The sequence below is a fragment of the Felis catus genome, chromosome B4, assembly GCF_018350175.1.
Source record: "Felis catus isolate Fca126 chromosome B4, F.catus_Fca126_mat1.0, whole genome shotgun sequence".
Lineage (NCBI taxonomy): Eukaryota > Metazoa > Chordata > Mammalia > Carnivora > Felidae > Felis > Felis catus.
Window position 1 is genome coordinate 11,796,880 of NC_058374.1, and position 16,721 is coordinate 11,813,600.

The window sequence follows — 16,721 nt, forward strand, 5'->3', positions numbered from 1 at the left end:
ATAAATAAATAAATAAATAAAATTACCCAGTGACTTACCCTCCCCGCCCCCCCCTCCTGGAAATGCCTAGAGCAAAAGTGTCCTAGAGAGACCTGAGGGGTCAGTGCTCAAAGGAGTGCTGGGGAAACCCCGCTTTCTCAACACAAGGCGGACAGCTGAGCTAGCAGTGCCATTCTCATGACCAGGGAGTGATCTATATAGGCCTTAAACTTTTACCAGCGTACAGGTATCCTCTGCTGTTTGAAAATTTGAGAAAAAGGTGGCAAACAAAAATGGGGCTCAGCATTTGTTTGCAGTCGGCCATCACAGAGCCAGCGTGCACCTCAGCAGTGGGGGGGGGGGGGCCCTGCCAAGCCCCTTCCTGGGGAACTACACTCTGTATTTCATCATCTATTGCCTCAGAGTTAGACCACGTCTAGAGGTGCCTGGGTGGCTCAGTTGGTTAAGCCTCGGACTTGACTCAGGTCATGATCTCACCATTTGTGGGGTCGGGCCCCCTCATTGGGCTCTGTGCTGACAGCTCAGAGCCTGGAGCCTGTTTTGGATTCTGTGTCTCCCTCTGTCTCGGCCCCTCCCCCACTCACATTCTGTATCTCTGTCTCTCTCTCTCTCAAAAATAAACATTAAAAAAATTATTGAAAAAAATAATACCATATCTGTGAGCACCTATACTTTATCTTGATTTATTTTGTGCATCTGTTCATTAAGATATGTCCTAGAGTATCAGAAAAGCCTAACAGAGGTTATTTTTTGGGTCTGGGAATGCTCAAAAAATTTTCCACATAAATTAATGGTAATTGTTTCTTTGCTTTACATCATTTTGGCTTATGAAAGTTTTCATAGGAACGCTCTGCTTTTGCATAGCGTGGGGAAACCTGTCTTTTGTTTCTGAACTTGGCTTTAGTTCTTATTTATAAATAAATGTATTTATTTGAGAAACATAGGTTTTGCCGTAAGGATTTTTGCTTTAGAATTGGAATTCGAGATGTAAAGGTCACGCGTGGATGGTTACACTTGGCTTTCACCCAAAGCTGTCTTCTCCATTTATTTTCCTCTTGGAGGTGATATATCCTAGTGGGTTTTCTTTCAGTTAGAACTTTGCTGTAGGCCCCATTCCTTTCTGTGTAGATGTGTGACTTTGGGCAAGTTTGATGGCTCAGTTTCCTCATCTGTCAAAAGAAGTCTTTGTTGAGTTTGAGAAGAGTGGGCTGTAGTGTGGTGCGTGGGGAAAATCAACTGGAAATAGGAAGGAGCTTGGAATTAGATATGGAAACGAGAGAGAGCAAAGGACTCTGTCTGGGCTCAGCAATAGTGTTGGGCATGTGGTCACCAATTCCTAAGTCATTCTGGATTTGCTCTGAGAGGCTCCCATCAAATTTGCTTGATTGGAAAGGAAGGTGAGAAAGGAGATATATGCCTAGCGCCATGAACAGAGGACTCTGGAACCAAAAACGAATAGTTTGAATATAATGTAGGAGATAAGAAGTGCCTCGCACAACTGGGTCTCGAGGTTTGAGAAGGCATCAAATCAGTAGGTAATATAGTTTCCATCTTGCAGACCTCCTGAAGTGAAATATACCTGAATCCAGAGAGAAAAGCCAGTTATGTATGTGTGCTGAAGAAATCTGCGAGAGATTTCTAAACTTGCCTCCCCACTCCCCTTCAGTTAAACATACCACGTCATCCCAGGTGCCAATAATTTGTTTCCAGGAAAGAAGCTATGACCTCACAAGGGCTGCGTCTTGATATCATGGCAGGATCCCTTAGGTGCCTGACCAGGGAGACGCCTCTTGAATACAAATATCCTTGCTAATGAGGCGCATTGGCAGGGAGAAGAAGGCCATTCCAAATAAGATAAATGCGGCAGAGGGAGGGCCAAATCCTGCCTGGAGATCTTGAATATTCTGTAGGATACTCAGCCAAAACCTGTCTCTTAGTTTTTCCGTAATGATAGATGACAAAGCCCGGGGTAAAAATAAACCCACTTCCAGTGTTGTTTCTGGCTGGTTCAGCAGGAAACAGCATTGTTAACCTTGAGGGGACTAAGATTTGGGAGGCCTGGCCTTTCCAGGGAGGAGAATGAGAGAAGATGAGTTGCTTCTCAGACTCCCCCGGCCTAGGCTTCAGCAGCCCTCCCTGAGCTCCCATGTACATTTTATCCGCAGAAAGACTCTTCTCGAGGCCGGCCGTGTAAACCTCCTTCCTAAGTGCATCCGTTTAAGGCAGGTGGTTGCTCTCGGTAGAGTGCCTACATTTTGTCACGGGTGTAGTTAACACCCCAGTAATCCCACGGGCTGGTTTATGTCCACTGAAGGTGTAAATTCCATGGATGCCTCCATCTGTGAGCCCTGGGAAAAGCATTTGGACCAGGAATGCCGAGAAGCCTTTAGCTGATTTTTTTTGACCTGTCACTTTTGGCTGGATATTTATTTCCCCTTCCCCTTTTCCTGTTTTCAGAAACACTTGGGGAAATAGTAGCTCCATGGTGGCCGACAGGGACTTTGTCAGCTTGAAGGAGCATATCTTTTTTTTTTTTCTTTAAATTAAGCAACAAGACATTTGCTTTTATACAAATATTTGTCTCCACTTGTAGGTTTAAATATAAAAACTGATATGTTTCCGGTTATAGATTCTTAGAGTCTTGGTTCCGAAGAGTTAATGCCACAGTGCCAAGACACTCTCAGGGAATAATGTATTGGCAGGATGTAGTTAATTGATAGGTTTCCTTCAGCTAGAAACCCCCTGGGGGAAACAATAATCTTGTGACATTCCAAGATTATTTACATCTAATATAAAATGCAACAATAGTAGAAGTCTCGTGGGTAGATATATTTTTAGTGGGGATACGTTTTCTTTTTGGCCTTTCTTTCATTTATAACTGAGGCAAACAACAACAACAACAGTAGCAGCAACAACAACAAAGAGCCAGATGTGACAGCTATTAAGAGAAAAAGATGCATACTATGAATACCTTATGTTTATCTAGTGCCTTTCTTCTGAGAAGTTCAAAGTGCTTTGCAGATGTTATCTCCTCCATCCCCATATGTTATCCTCATTTGAAGAAAGGACTGGAAAATGCCTGAAGTCAGGGAGTATGTTAGACATCAGATGAGACTGGGTTCTTGCATCGTGCACCACACCTTGTTCTGGTTTGCACTCTGTATTCAGTGCACCAGGGTTGGAACACAAGCTAGCTGTCTTTAACCAGAGTCTTGTTTTAGACAGCCCCTCACTGCACCCCCTCGGCTGTCTCCCTATGGCCCCACGGCAAAAACACTGAACATGCAAAGGACTCTTGCCAGACCCATGGACACACCCAGTTGCTTCTTGGCTTGTTTCCTGCATCAGCTGTTTGCAAAGTCACTAGCATGGTGTATCAGTAACGTAATTCCAGGGCCACAGCTCTATTGGAGTTAAGATTCAGTGAATTGCTTCTGACTACCTGAGACTAACACCTGCAGAGATACCCCAATGGGAGATTGCATTTTAGAATCCTGGCTAATCAGTCCATCTTTGGCACATCCTAGCACTTCACCCAGACTTCAAGATTCCTTAATGACTAGAAATTGAAATTTATTATTAACATCAAAAGTAGGAATGCAGGAAGCAATATTGCAGTTTTCTCTGGAGCTGTTGGCCCGAATTCCTTCAGAGGTGTACAGGGTTCTATTGTGGTTAAGGCTGTGGTTGGCCAGGATTAGAAAAGCCACCACAAGCCCGTGTTCTTTGTGTGGGTGACAGAGCCATTACTGAAACGCAGGGTGGGGTGTTGCTAGGTTTTCAACCCTGGTTGTCATACTCGTTGAAGCACTTAAAAAAATTTATTTGGTGGCTCAAAGGAAGAGCAAGTTAGGGCTTTCACAAACAGGTCCTTAGATTTCCTCCAGCTTTGTCTGTGTTCCCCTCTCAGCTTGCTGCACTGTGTCCCCATATGCACAGAACCAGTTCCAGAATGCACAGCCTTTGTGGCAACCATGAGTGCTTTTGCCAAATCTCCTTTGGGCTTCTGGGTCCCTGAAAAGATGGCACTTCCTGGCCCATTTTTGGTTGGGAGAGACTGTGTCAATAGTTCTGACCAATACTTGGAGTGGAAGTGATGTGTATCAGTTCCAGGACAGGACAGTTAACTGCCGGTTCAAGACCTGGCTGGATTTCCTTCCATCATAGCAACTGGCAAAGCTTAAGATGGCAGCTGCTCTGTCAGCCCCCAACCAATTTATGATGGATGTGAGAAACAAACTTGGTCATTATGAGTCACTACGATTCTGGGATGGACACCAGGCTTTTCAGATGGATACAACTTTCTTTGATTTTCATACCTTAAAATGTGCTGCGTCTTCTGCTTGAAATCTGCACCGTTCCTTCTCTGCTTGGCAGATTCTTCCAGATCCTTCCAGACCCAGTTCAAAAGTTCCTTTCTGTGAAGCTTCTTTTGACATCTTCAGGAAGGTGGATCCTCTCTATTCTGTGCTTCCCCACTAGTCACTGTGCAAACTTCCATGATGGCCTTAATCACATTTTATTCTTGCTATCTGTTTACATGTCTTAATAGATGCTGACCATCTTGTGGGTAGGAACTGTGCTTAATTTTTCTATCCAAAGTGTCTTATTTCAAAGTACAAGCTCAACAAACATCTCACCGAGAAAATAACACACTCCAAATAATTTATAGATGTAATTAAGGTCAACCCACTATAAGGTGTTATAATTCATTGTCCCAATGCTCCCAGATATACGAGAACTGATAATTTACCAAGTATTGGAAGACATTTTTGAAGGTTGATTCCTTTCTTTTTTCAACACTATTTAAGTAACTGTTATATTTCAAACATGTTTGTAGTTCAAATAGCTAAAAGGAAGAAAATATTGTACAATCAGGCTCCCATCTTTTGACAATGATCTTTAGAGGAAACGATTTTTTAAAAGATAGGAGGTTTTGGAGAAAATCAACCCTTATGGGCAGTTTTTTGAAGCTGTTGTAGTTGGGTGTTTAGGTCTAGCTCTGCTTATATGAAACAGCGTATTTATTGACTCAATGCCCTCAGTTTTTGTAAACGCATTTATGTAAATGCATTTATATACATCATCAAATGTACTTCCCTTAGTTGTGCGGAATTAGTTCCAATATAAACTGAGGAAGTTTCAATGTCTGTGGTAGATTCCATTCTGGGTAGAAAATCAGGGGAGGTGCCATTTTGTTTAGACGAGGCAGCATATTTACTGCTTGTAGTTTACTTAATTTTATAAATGCACCTGTGCATATTGCCAAATGCACTTCAGTGAGTTAAGAAGAGACTCTTAATTCTAACATGAACTGACAAGATTGTGACTCAATGTCACTTGTAGAAGAGGCAAAATCCAGGTCCAGGAGAATGTCAGGCAAGGTCTCACCCTTGTCTCGGGTCTAAGGTAGAAAGATAAAGGTTATGTCCATACTAGGTAGTATCCAAGGTGTGTGTTTGTTTAAAAGTCCCTTAAAGGTTTGAAAAAAGTAAAAAAACAAAAAGATACTTTTGTGGATTTAGCAGCCATTTGATTCTGCTAGTTTGGTTTTAAACAACTATCAATTCTCTCTCTCTCTTTTTTACGTTGTAGTGGACATCTCTCCTGTTTGCTTGCTCAACATCCATTCCTCCTTCTAGTAATACCTTCTCAGTGTTCGTCTGAGGTCCATTATGTGATACTGCCATAGTTACAAGCAGGGTTCTGGAGCCAGGCTGCTTGGGTTTTATTCACTCGTGTGGTGTGATCTGGGGTGTGTTATTTAACCTTTATAATCTTGGTCTGCTCCACTATGAAATGGGGAGAAGGATATTACCTGCATCATAGAATTGATGTGAAGATTAATAAATAAATATGGTAAAGCATTTAGAACAGGGCTGATGAATAATATGAATGCAGTAAATGTTAGCTCATGAAATTCTTATGTGACAATTACTTTCCTTAGGGACTTTACTGTAAACATGTCTTCTATCACTGGCTGTGGCTATAGAAGTCTGTAACAGACTGATATGGTTTTTTTCTTCAATGTATGTCACTTGATTATTTTTTCTTTGAAAATTGTTAACTTGACAATTAACAAACAAATAAATAAATAAAATATTACTAAAAAAAATTTTTTTAACGTTTATTTTTGAGACAGAGAGAGACAGAGCATGAATGGGGGAGGGTCAGAGAGAGAGGGAGACACAGAATCTGAAACAGGCTCCAGGCTCTGAGCTGTCAGCACAGAGCCCGACGTGGGGCTCGAACTCACGGACCGCGAGATCATGACCTGAGCCGAAGTCAGACGCTCAACCGACTAAGCCACCCAAGCACCCCTATTTATTATTATTTTTAATGTTTATTTATTTTTGAGAGAGAGACAGACCGAGTGTGAGCAGGGGAGGGGCAGAGAGAGAGGAGACACAGAATCTGAAGCAGGCTCCAGGCTGAGCTGTCAGCACAGAGCCTGATGCGGGGCTCAAACTCACAAACTGTGAGATCATGGCCTGAGCTGAAGTCTGACGCTTAACCTGATGAGCCACCCAGGTGCCCCAACAATAAATTATTTTCAAAAATCAAAACATTATTTCTTTAGAGGTAAATTTTACTAGGATACATCTTCATATCGATCATCCATACATTTTCTGGTACATGATGTGCTCCTTCAGTCTGTCGATTAAAGTCTTTCCTCATTTCTGAAAAGTTTTCTTGAATAACATCTTTAAATATTTTTTGTTTCATTATTTCAGTTTCTTCAGAAGGGATACCATTTATGGATATGTTGCTCTTCCTTTGTGTTTCATATAATTTTCTAGCTAATCTTTGTTCTATTTTATTTTCCCTACTATTCTTGATTTGTCCTCTAGCTCACTAAAAAGCGTTTTTAGCAATTTCCCTTGTGCTGTTTCCAAGATAGTCTTGTGTATCTATGGTAGTTTTACTGTTTCCTACTTCCTTCCTGAGCTCTCCAGCTCATGTTTTAATTTCTCCTGTTGACTTGCCCTATCTTTCCTGAGCAAATGCATCTTTCCTTGTTTTATAGTATTTTTTTTTGTAAATTATGATATGTTTGATCACAGACTTTATCTTTTCTATAGCAATTTTTTTTCTGCTGTTGAGTCTTCACTGCCACTTGTTTTTCCTATTCTGCCCCCCCCCCCCCAATTTTTTTGTTTTAGGTTTTAGTTGGAGGAATTTTGTAATGATTTTGTGCTGGTTCCACCTTGACTTTTCATCATGTGAACGAGATGAGTTCCTCCATGAGCAGCTATTTGTAAGAGGTTCATGTTAAGGAGTGGGCCTTAGACATTTTGCAGGCTAGCTGGAATTTTCCTTGGATCACATTCAGTTTATGACCCAGGTCATAATATTGAGTCCTTCTTCTTGACTATGCCTCTCTTCTTTTCGCAAAGGAAGCCCTTCTTTGTGATTCCTCAATTATGCTTTTCCTAGATGTCATTGTCCTGTAAACTGTCCATGACTTAGGTTAATCATCAGTATATAAAACATACTCTAGTAACTCTTTTACCGATTTCTAAGAACTAAGTACACAATTTAAGACACTGAAACTTTTGCAGCATTTATGAGAAGAGGCTCTAACATCAAAGTGTTGTCAAATAATCCATTTGATGGAGAGGATAGCACCCACCTTTTAAGAAAGAAATGTTTTTCCCTGCAATATTTCTTGTTGAGATTTAAGTTTTTCCACGTAGAATGTATCTATAGGAGTTCATCTAATAAAATATTTTTGATCAATACATTTTTGGACCAAAGGTTCTTAAATTTTCAAAGATTAATGATATTCTTGATGAGCTTTTCATAAAATGAAGAAAAATCATTGATTTACAAGTCCTAAAAATTACTGAGTTTACATACTATTAAACCTGCTACAACATGTATTTTATATGTCCAGAGAGGCCAAGTGTTTTTACAGATTTTGTGACCTGGGACTTAAGTCTAGCTTTCTAGGTTTCTAGTTCTTTATTTCCCTTACACCATCTGCCCAGGTCTGAACTTGGGCCACACAAACCTGAACTATTGGCAGGAGGGTTGGTGGGAGAAAAGTTTGATGGGAACAGTAACTCTTTAATGATGTGTTATTAAAAGCACCTCTTCTTTGGGTCCTTTAATGAAAATTATAAGAGCTTTAAGAAAATATAAAGACTTAGGACCTAACTTTAGTAATCCAGAATATGTGGCAGGGCTTTCTAGAGTGGAATTGTTGGGGGGAACAGAGAGATTTTGAAGGTTAGATAATAACTGATTAACCGTGGAAGTGGGATAGAATGATGAGCCTGGCAGCCATCACCTTTTCCTCTAGAAAAACACGGCAGGCTGAAGGTCAGTTACTGGATAACAGTCCACGTGAGGGCCCTCGGGTGAACAGAATTAGGCCGTGTATAGTCTAAGGCATAACCATTCTTAGGAAATGATGGGTTTTGTTTTCTATGGCAATTTCCAGATCAAGATCTTTTATTTCACATGGAGTCCAGTAAGGGAGAAGTGACCATACTAAAGCCACGCAAGTTGTCTTTGGCATTTCTACCTCCTTTGGGATCCATTCCTCTGGGTCTGGCCTCCTCAGTTCCGCATTAAATGTCTGCATCTTTTCTCTGGGACCTGGTCCAGCTGACTATGACTTGATAATGCTGAATGAACATCATTACGAAGTTTGGAAGAGAAAGAAAATTCTTAATAGGCTTTCGACCAGTACAACAAATGTCAAATAGCTGTCCTAATTCGTTTTCTTTATCCACCTAACACCCATTCATCCATCAGTTACTAGGTGTAAGTTACCATGCTAGGTGCTGGGCATACAGTGGTGCAAAAGGCAGTGTGTTCCTTGACCTCATAGACCTAACAGGTTGGTAGAGAAAGTCACGGCCACAGAGCCATGTGCCATACTCCCTGCTTTCTTTCCCTTCACTTTTGCTCCTTCTGGACAGCAGCCTCTTTTCCATAGGGAGAAAGAGAGAGAACATCAGCATTTCTTTAGTTTTGGGGACAAGAGCAGAGACTGAGAATGGTTTTCAAGAGCTCTGGAGGCTGATCCTTAGGCAAGGAGCAAGGGTGAAACAGGGAATAAAGAACTGAGTAAGAAGAAGGAGAGTGGAAGGGAAGGAGGGAAAGAAGAGAAAATGCTCACAGTAGAGCATGGGAAGGTAATGCCCGGGTCCAACTCTTCATATTACTGAACATCTGACGGAAATAAAAGATATTCTAGTTGCTCAAATCCAGTTCTTGTTGAAAGAGGTGCTGTTTGCCTTGCATTTTGGTTATATGCCCCATCTTCTTGTTTCCCTGGAAGTCTGTCCCGGAAGTTGTGTTTGTCCCTTTAATCTGTGTTGCTAACAGTCAAGCAAGACCAAATTTGCTGTCCCCAGCCTGGAGAGCCTGGAGCTAACAGCCCCAGAAAGACAGGAAACCAGCATGGAGGTGTGGAGGGATGGGGGAAGCCAGGGTATCTTCTGACCTCCTCCGGGTCAGAGTAGGAGTGAAGGGCTGGCGGGGTCCTGATGGCTTCTGGGAGAGTCCTGGGCCTGCATCCACCCTGTCAGACCCAGGAAGAAGGTGCTGGATTAAGTTTCCTTTTCAGGGAGTACATTCCCCCCCCCCCCTTTAAATTGAAATTGGAACAGTCCTGGGGAAATGGGGCAGGTGTCAACAATCAAGAGACAAGGCTGTTTACACAACTCAGCCGAGGGGCCCTACGGGAGCGATAACCTGGATACCAGGAAAACTACTATTTTCTGGAAGAAGAGGTAGTCCCTTCAGGTCGGGGACGGGGATACACACGCGGCTCCCCCGCTGACAAGTGGACATGGGAGAAGGGTGGGCAGTTAGAAGAGAATCTCGGAGATGGGAGGCCAGAGGGAACTCTTGAGTTCGTTTCTCAGCCAGTAGGAAAAGATGTTTCGAGGGACAAGCCCCACCTCAGGGTACCCTACTAAGCCCGCCGCAGGTAGGGCTAGGAGGGGCAGCCCTCCGCTCCAGGAGGGTGTGGGGCAGGCGTTCACTTTACACTAAGTCTCTGGGTTTCCGCGGGAGGAGAAAGGGAGAAGCCAGGAGGGGCCAAAGAGGAGCGCAGGCCAGCCAGGCCGGCCCAGACCCGCTGGCAGTTCCAGCCCGGGGGCCGGGGCAGCCCGCGGGGAGCACAGAGCCCGCGCCGGGCGGTCCCCGAATCCACCCGCAGCCCGGGCGCCCGGTAACTCCTGGAGTCTAGCTCTCTAAGGGAACACGAGGCGGCGCCTGGCGCGTCCTGCGCATCCCCGGCCCCGAGGCTCCCAGGCTTTCTCTTCGCCACGAGGCCCCCTCCCCCGGCCAGAATTTGACGCGAGCGCCGATTTTGGTGCAATGCGAATTAGCTCCAGTCGCCTAGTCGGGAGGGACCGGCAGGCTCCGGGAGCGCCAGAAGCGGGTCGGCGCTGCGGGCCGCGAGTCAACGCCCACCGCCACACGCATCCCCACCGCCGCCTCCCGTCGCCATAACAACCGGCCCCCGCCCGCCAGCCCCGCGCGGCCCGGGGACGCACCCGCAGCGGCCCCCGGCCCCCGGCGCGCGGGGAAAGCGCCCCCGCCCTCGGCGCCGGGGATCCGGGCGGCCACGCACTCCCGCCCCCACCGCGCCGCTGCGGAGCGCTACGCAGAGGCGCCCCCTCCCGCCGCCAGGGAGGAAAGCCCTCGTGCCCCTGGGACTTGACTGCAGAATTAATAAAGCTCCCCAAGGGGCTGGAGTCCTCTCGCGTGCTCCCCGGCACCCTGCACCTGCCCGGGTCCCCTGCACCTGCCCTCTCCGGGGCTCCAGGGCGCGCGAGGCCGCCAACCCACGGCGGTGCCCCGCGCCCGGGGCACGGCGCTCCCGGGGAGCAGGACATCCCCGAAGGCGGCAGCGCGCCGGAGGCGGGGAGGCGGGAGGCGGCCGGGGCGCGCGGGGAGGGCGGGGAGCCCGCGGGAGGAGGAGGAGGGGGAGGAGGAGGAGGGAGCAGGGCGGGCGGCGGGGAGGGAGGAGAAGGGAGGCAAGAAAGTAGCAGAAAGTGAGGCTGGCAGCCGGCTGCAAAGGAGCCCGGCGAGCAGCGGCGGCGGCAGGAAGTCTGTGCCCGAGACCAGCAGAAATAAGAGCCAGGGAGGGACCGCGGCGGCGGCGAGAGTGAAAGAGGAAACTGCAGAAGAGGAAGCTCTTGCCGCAGCACAAAGTCTCCGGCTCCCGCGCCGAGCATCCCCACGCGCGCGCCCCAGCCCTCCCGGACAGGCTCGCCGCCGCCCCCTGCGCCCCGGTCGCCGGGCGCCCCCTCCTCAGCGCGCCCACCCCGGCCCCACGCGCCCGGCCGCGCCGCCTCGCCGCCCTCCGCACACGCCGTCCTCGTCTGCCATGGCCCGGGAGAACGGCGAGAGCAGCTCCTCCTGGAAAAAGCAAGCTGAAGACATCAAGAAAATTTTCGAGTTCAAGGAGACCCTCGGGACGTAAGTGGGGCTCGGGGAGAAAAGGGTGGAGGTGCCAGCGGCCACGGGTGCACAGGCGGCTCCTGCCGCCACCGCCACTGCCACCGCGGCAGGAACAGGCTGGTGGCCGCGTCCTCATTGTCCGGTTCTCGGCTCCGCGGAGCCCCCCGCGTGTCCAACGCGTGGGTCTGCGTCCCCGGGGCGCGGGTGGGCACCGCTCCCGGGCGGGGGCGGGAGGAGCTCCGAGCTTTGGGGAGGACAGTCACCGGCAGGCGACTTTCCACTTCCCCTGACACCGCCGCCCTCTCGACTTCTTTCTCCCCACGCGTGACTTTGGGCTGAGCATGGTGGATATTAACGTTTACCTACCGGTCGTGTGCGTTTACTCACCGTGTGTGTGGGCGCACCGTGGAGAGGAGAGATGTGGTCACGAGAAAATGGGGCTTTGGCCATTCCCATTTCTGTCCTTCCATCATGTGTTCTTACGGAATCGACATCTGCACGTACTAGGTGTAGGCAAGACTTTGGATGCCACGCGATTATGGAAGGGAAGAATTTCGCAGTGTTCTGGGTCACGTGTGGGCAGAGCCTTACCTGAGCGTCTGTCCATTTCACAGAGACTCAGCTGCACACGCTGGGGTGCGTGGCTCCAGGGAGGGTCTGTGAGTGTCTCCCTACAGGCGATTTCTCTCCAGGGCTGTTCTGTAGTCCAGTGCTGGTGGCTGTGGCTCAAGAAAGCAGAAATACTCCGAAGTCCATGGCGGGAATGCTCCAAGCATGTGCCGCTCAGTTCAGCTGCTGTTCCCTTTCTGCCCAGGAGTTGGTTTTTGTTTGTTTTGTTTTGAAGCGCCTCAGAATAGGTAAGGAGGCTGATAGTGAAAGAGAATCAGGCACTGCTGGGGTGAGTCTGAAGTTCAAGTTATGTTCTCCCCTCATGTGATCAGTATCTGTTGATGATCAGTATCTGTCAGTATATATATTCTCTCACACATACATGTGCTATATGAACGGAACATTTTGCAGGGGTTCATGGAGGTGTTGATTAGGCTGGGAAGAGAAAGAGGAGGTGTTAGGTGAGATAAACCACTGTGTTCTTCCTTCTTTCCTTCCTCCCGCCCCCCCCCCCCTTTACTTGCTTTTGTGGTTGGTTTGCTTTCCAGAACCACAATTTTCAAACCCAGGTGGTCTCCTGCCCCCTCCTTAGGGTGCCCCACGGTTGCTCAGTCATTTGCCCTCGCCCTCACCTTTGCAGTGGGTCCCCCAGATCGAAGTTGTGAAGGCAGCATTCCCAGCCTTGCTTCTGATTCCCAGGAAAGCACTCTGGCGAGGCCGAGAATAGGGTCTCCCAGCTGCTGTGCTGCACGTTAGGGAGGGCACCTGTGGGTACAGACGGTCTATCTTTGTTGGGATGAAAACAGAAAGGACTTAGACTTTTTCGTAAGGAGGGGCTTGGGACTGCTTCTCTCAGCCTGGCCAGTTAAGGGGTGAGTTTTGGTCAGAACTTTTGAAAATTGCTACTGAGGCTTATTGGGATTTGGAGTTTGGACACGGAGATGCTCGGGTTATGGAGAAACCAGAAGCATGCCCTTGCTTGTCATCCTGAGACCGGTTATGTGGCTGCGGATGAGGGGACGCCAGAGCGCGGAGTCTCATCATGTGGGAATGCCTTCCTTTGCATGGCGTATCCCCACCTGAACCCCTTGCTCCGGCCCCCCCTGCCCGCAGCCTCCACGAGGACAGAGGCATTTCCCCCTAACTGACTCCTGCTTTTCAGGAGAGCCCTGCAGCCGCACCTTTGCAGCAGCCTGGTGTTGGGTGGGAGGGGGGGCGCTGAAGCTCAGTGAGCTGTGGCTTTATTGAGTGGCTCCTGCTGTAGCAGGCGCTGTTTGGGGGGGTGACTGTGGGTGGTTTTTCCTCCGTGAAGGATGGGGGTTTGCCTTCTGGTGCCAGAGAGACCAGTGGAGCTGCTGTGGAACAGTCTCTTGGACTGTGGTCAGGTGCCCGGTGAACTTGGGCATGGGTTTCTATTGGGGTCCCAAAGCTTTGCCTCCTGCCTTGGAAATAATTCTTTGGAAAGAAGCTTCCCAGTGAGGCCTGTGGTGCAGGCGTGGGTTCTAGAAGAGTCTAACACAAATAAGAAAATGGTCAAAATGTTTTTGTTCAATGACATAATAGTAGTCATCGTAAGTGACTTTCTTAAATGAATACCGTGTATCAGGTATTATTCTAAGTGTCTTACATGTATTTTACCCTCATAATAACCTTATAAGGTAGGTGTTTGGTATTATCCCCAATTGGCAGATGGGAAAACTGAGGCAACAGAACGATTAAGTGACTTGCCAAGCATGAGCTAGGTATTAAGTGTGGAACCTAGGCAGAATAACTCATTACAATCACTATGGCATTGAGTCACTTTGTGGGTTATGTAACAGCAAATGTTTACTAATAATTTGATTTAACTTCAGTATTTGGAAAGCTAGCTTTAGTATTAATGCAAGGAAAACATAATTATGGGGTAACCTGTTATCTAAATACAGTAACATTTCAAAGCTCTTGGATAATCAGCATTATTTTGTCTCTTTGGACTTTCTAGCAGTCATGTGAAGTTTTAGGATGCCTGTTTCATGCTGGGCCAGCTCCAGTGACCTTGGCCTGAGTCTAAATAGGGAGGTTGCTTCCAGTCCTGTCTGTGTAGATGTTGAGTCTGGACCCCTCTCCTGTTTGTAATGAAACCTACTGTCAGTCGGAGGCATCGCTGATCACGGTTGGGATTCATTTCCAAGGTATTCTACAGCTCCAGTCATTTTGTTTGTCGCACCTTCCCCATATGTCTTCAAGATCCTAAGGCAGGAAAGCCCTGGCAGCAGCCAGACTGTCATCTTAGAGTGTTAAAATGCTTTTAAAATAAAGCGATGTAAAGGCCAGAGGAACACATTTGGCCAAACTTTGTAATCCGATACCTGGCTGCCTGATTCAGGTAGTTTTCTGTGCAGAGTAGAACACTTACTGTTGAAGCCAAAGGGTCAAGCCATTTAGTTCATGTGGTCAGAGGGGCCTTGATGGGGCCTGGGGGCCAAATGGGAGTGAAGACTGGCTCAGGAGGGTGGGAAAGAGATTAGGGAAGCCAGGGACGGCCTGGTGGGTGAAGGGACGTGCCTTTGGGATTTGGGCCTGGGTTAGCTGATGTGCCTCTGAGTCGGGCCTCAGGAAGAACCTGCAACTCGTGGGCTGCCTGTAGCTTCCTTTGAAAGGAACTCCAGAACCTGAGATGGAAGACCTAAGCACTATTTATGAATCAGAGATGTGTTTTCAGGTCCTTGGCACACTGGGAGCAAATAAATGTTGTGTAACAGCAAATCAGGGATAGTGAGCATTTCTGTCAGCGCGTTTGCTGAGGCCCTCCAGACCATCTCTAGCGGAGATGTCCTTCAACGGCTTCTGAAGTGAAAAAAATGATGCTGTGCCATTCGGAGAAGTATATGGATGGCAAGAAATCTTTGGTGTGGTGTCCAGGAAGTACCCCAGACTCATGGAAATCACTTCTGTAATTTTGATGCCATGGAAGCCATCTGGACAGAGAAGGTCTGAGTCCTTGGCATGACACAGAATGATTGTCCCAATTTCCTCCTTTCCTCTGGAGTATAGGAAATGGCCTGTCCTAGAAAATAGATCTTCATCTCTGCAGGGTGTGAATACATGCTTTTCTTATAGACTGAACATTTTACGGTGAAGTGATTGCTGTCTGTAGGGGGCTGGAACTGGCCATCATGGAGGATTGGAGCCTGGCTTTCAGGTATGGCTCAGCCACTAATAGGTTGTGTGGCCTGTGGGCTGCTTGGTCATTTGTCCACACCACTCTCTCCCTGTCTCAGCTTCCTTGTCTCTAAAGTCACAGGGGCAGGGAAGACAAGATGGTTTTCAAGTGCCCTTCCAACCCTGAGATTTTATGGCTCACCTGAATCAGGAAGGTACTTGCGTGGTTCTTTACGAGCCTTCCTGCATGGCTAGTGCAACTCATTTCTGTTTGGAGCGACATTTTTATGCCCAGGCTCGTAGCAAAGTGAAAACAGCTCAGGACAGGAAGCCTTATCCCACTTCATGTCAATAGCATAGCGTGTTCCCTTTTCCATCAAACGAGTGCCTGCTGGGTGCTGCTTTAGGAAGAGTATAAATAGAAATTTCCGTGGGGCAACCACTGTCTTTTCCCACTAGTATCATACTTACATTCCTTATTCTGAAATTGCTCAGTAAATACACCTGTTGAGGACACAGGTGATTGACTTATCTGAAAGCCCCAGTGGGAACCACTTTCAATGGTTCTTTTTTGGGATGTGTGTGTTGCGGGGGAGGGGTAGAAAGGCAAAGCGGCTTCAGGTGGTTTGTGTATTTGGCTGATTTTGTAGTATTTATTCTGGGATTACTCAGAATTTTAGAGTCTGGGAGAAGCATTTGGAAGAATATTAGCAAGAGGGAAACAGAGTTGGAAGTCCCCAGATTTCTCCCTGAGGGTGTCCCAGCTGCTGTGTTCACTAGGAGTTTGTATTTCTCAGCTCTGTTTTGTTGTGAGGAAGGATATACATTCAGCCGCTCGTTTGCTTAAAGATCTCTGTTGAGCATCTGATCTAGTCTGGGCTCTGTGTGTTGGGGGGTGGTGGCACATCGCTGCAAACAACAACAACGAAAAATGCCTGCCCTCTCAGAACTTACCTTCTGGTGAGGGGGCCTGGGAGTGAAAAAGATAAGTAAGTAAAATGTAGAGTGTGATGCGTAGTAGACATGTGAGGGAAAAAAGCCAACCAAGGAAGGGTTTTATTTATTTATTTAGAACCTTAAATGCTTATTCATTTTTGATAGAGAGACAGAGCACAAGTGGGGGAGGGGCAGAGAGAGAGGGAGACACACAATCCGAAGCAGGTTCCAGGCTCTGAGCCATCAGCACAGAGCCCGATGCGGGCTGAACTCCCGGGCCGTGAGATCATGACCTGAGCCGAAGTCGGACGCTTAACGTTTAACGGACTGAGCCACCCAGGTGCCTCAGGTGCCCCAGCAAGGAGCCACAATGATGGCTGAGTGAGGCTGAGTAGCCAGGGATGGCCTCACTAAGAAGCTAATGTGGGACGGCTGAAGGCAGAATGTTCCCATCAGAGGGAACAGCGAGGGCTGAGGGCTTGCCGGGGAGCTTGTCCAGTGTTCAGAGAGGTCCGTGTGGCTGGAAGTTGGTGGTTGGGGGAAGGAAGCGGGAGCTGAGGTAAGAGAGGCATGGAGGTGAGGAGATCGGATTCCTCAAAGGGCCTTTG

The 16,721-nt window shown here is 47.6% G+C and overlaps 1 protein-coding gene across 4 annotated transcripts in view; it reads left to right on the plus strand.

The window, feature by feature from the left end:
* Window positions 1-16,721, plus strand: part of CAMK1D (calcium/calmodulin dependent protein kinase ID) — a 509,211-nt gene that overhangs the window by 63,597 nt on the left and 428,893 nt on the right. For 2 of the 4 annotated variants that reach the window (XM_045060868.1, XM_045060865.1), the window contains exon 1: window positions 9,619-9,746. The exons of 1 other annotated variant lie outside the window; for it this stretch is intronic. In XM_045060868.1, the coding sequence (XP_044916803.1) occupies window positions 9,634-9,746 (113 nt within the window). In that variant the 5' untranslated portion in view covers window positions 9,619-9,633. Of the gene's footprint in view, window positions 1-9,618; window positions 9,747-11,328; window positions 11,446-16,721 lie in introns of those variants that run through there. One more of the 4 variants, XM_019833928.3, reaches the window with a different exon arrangement.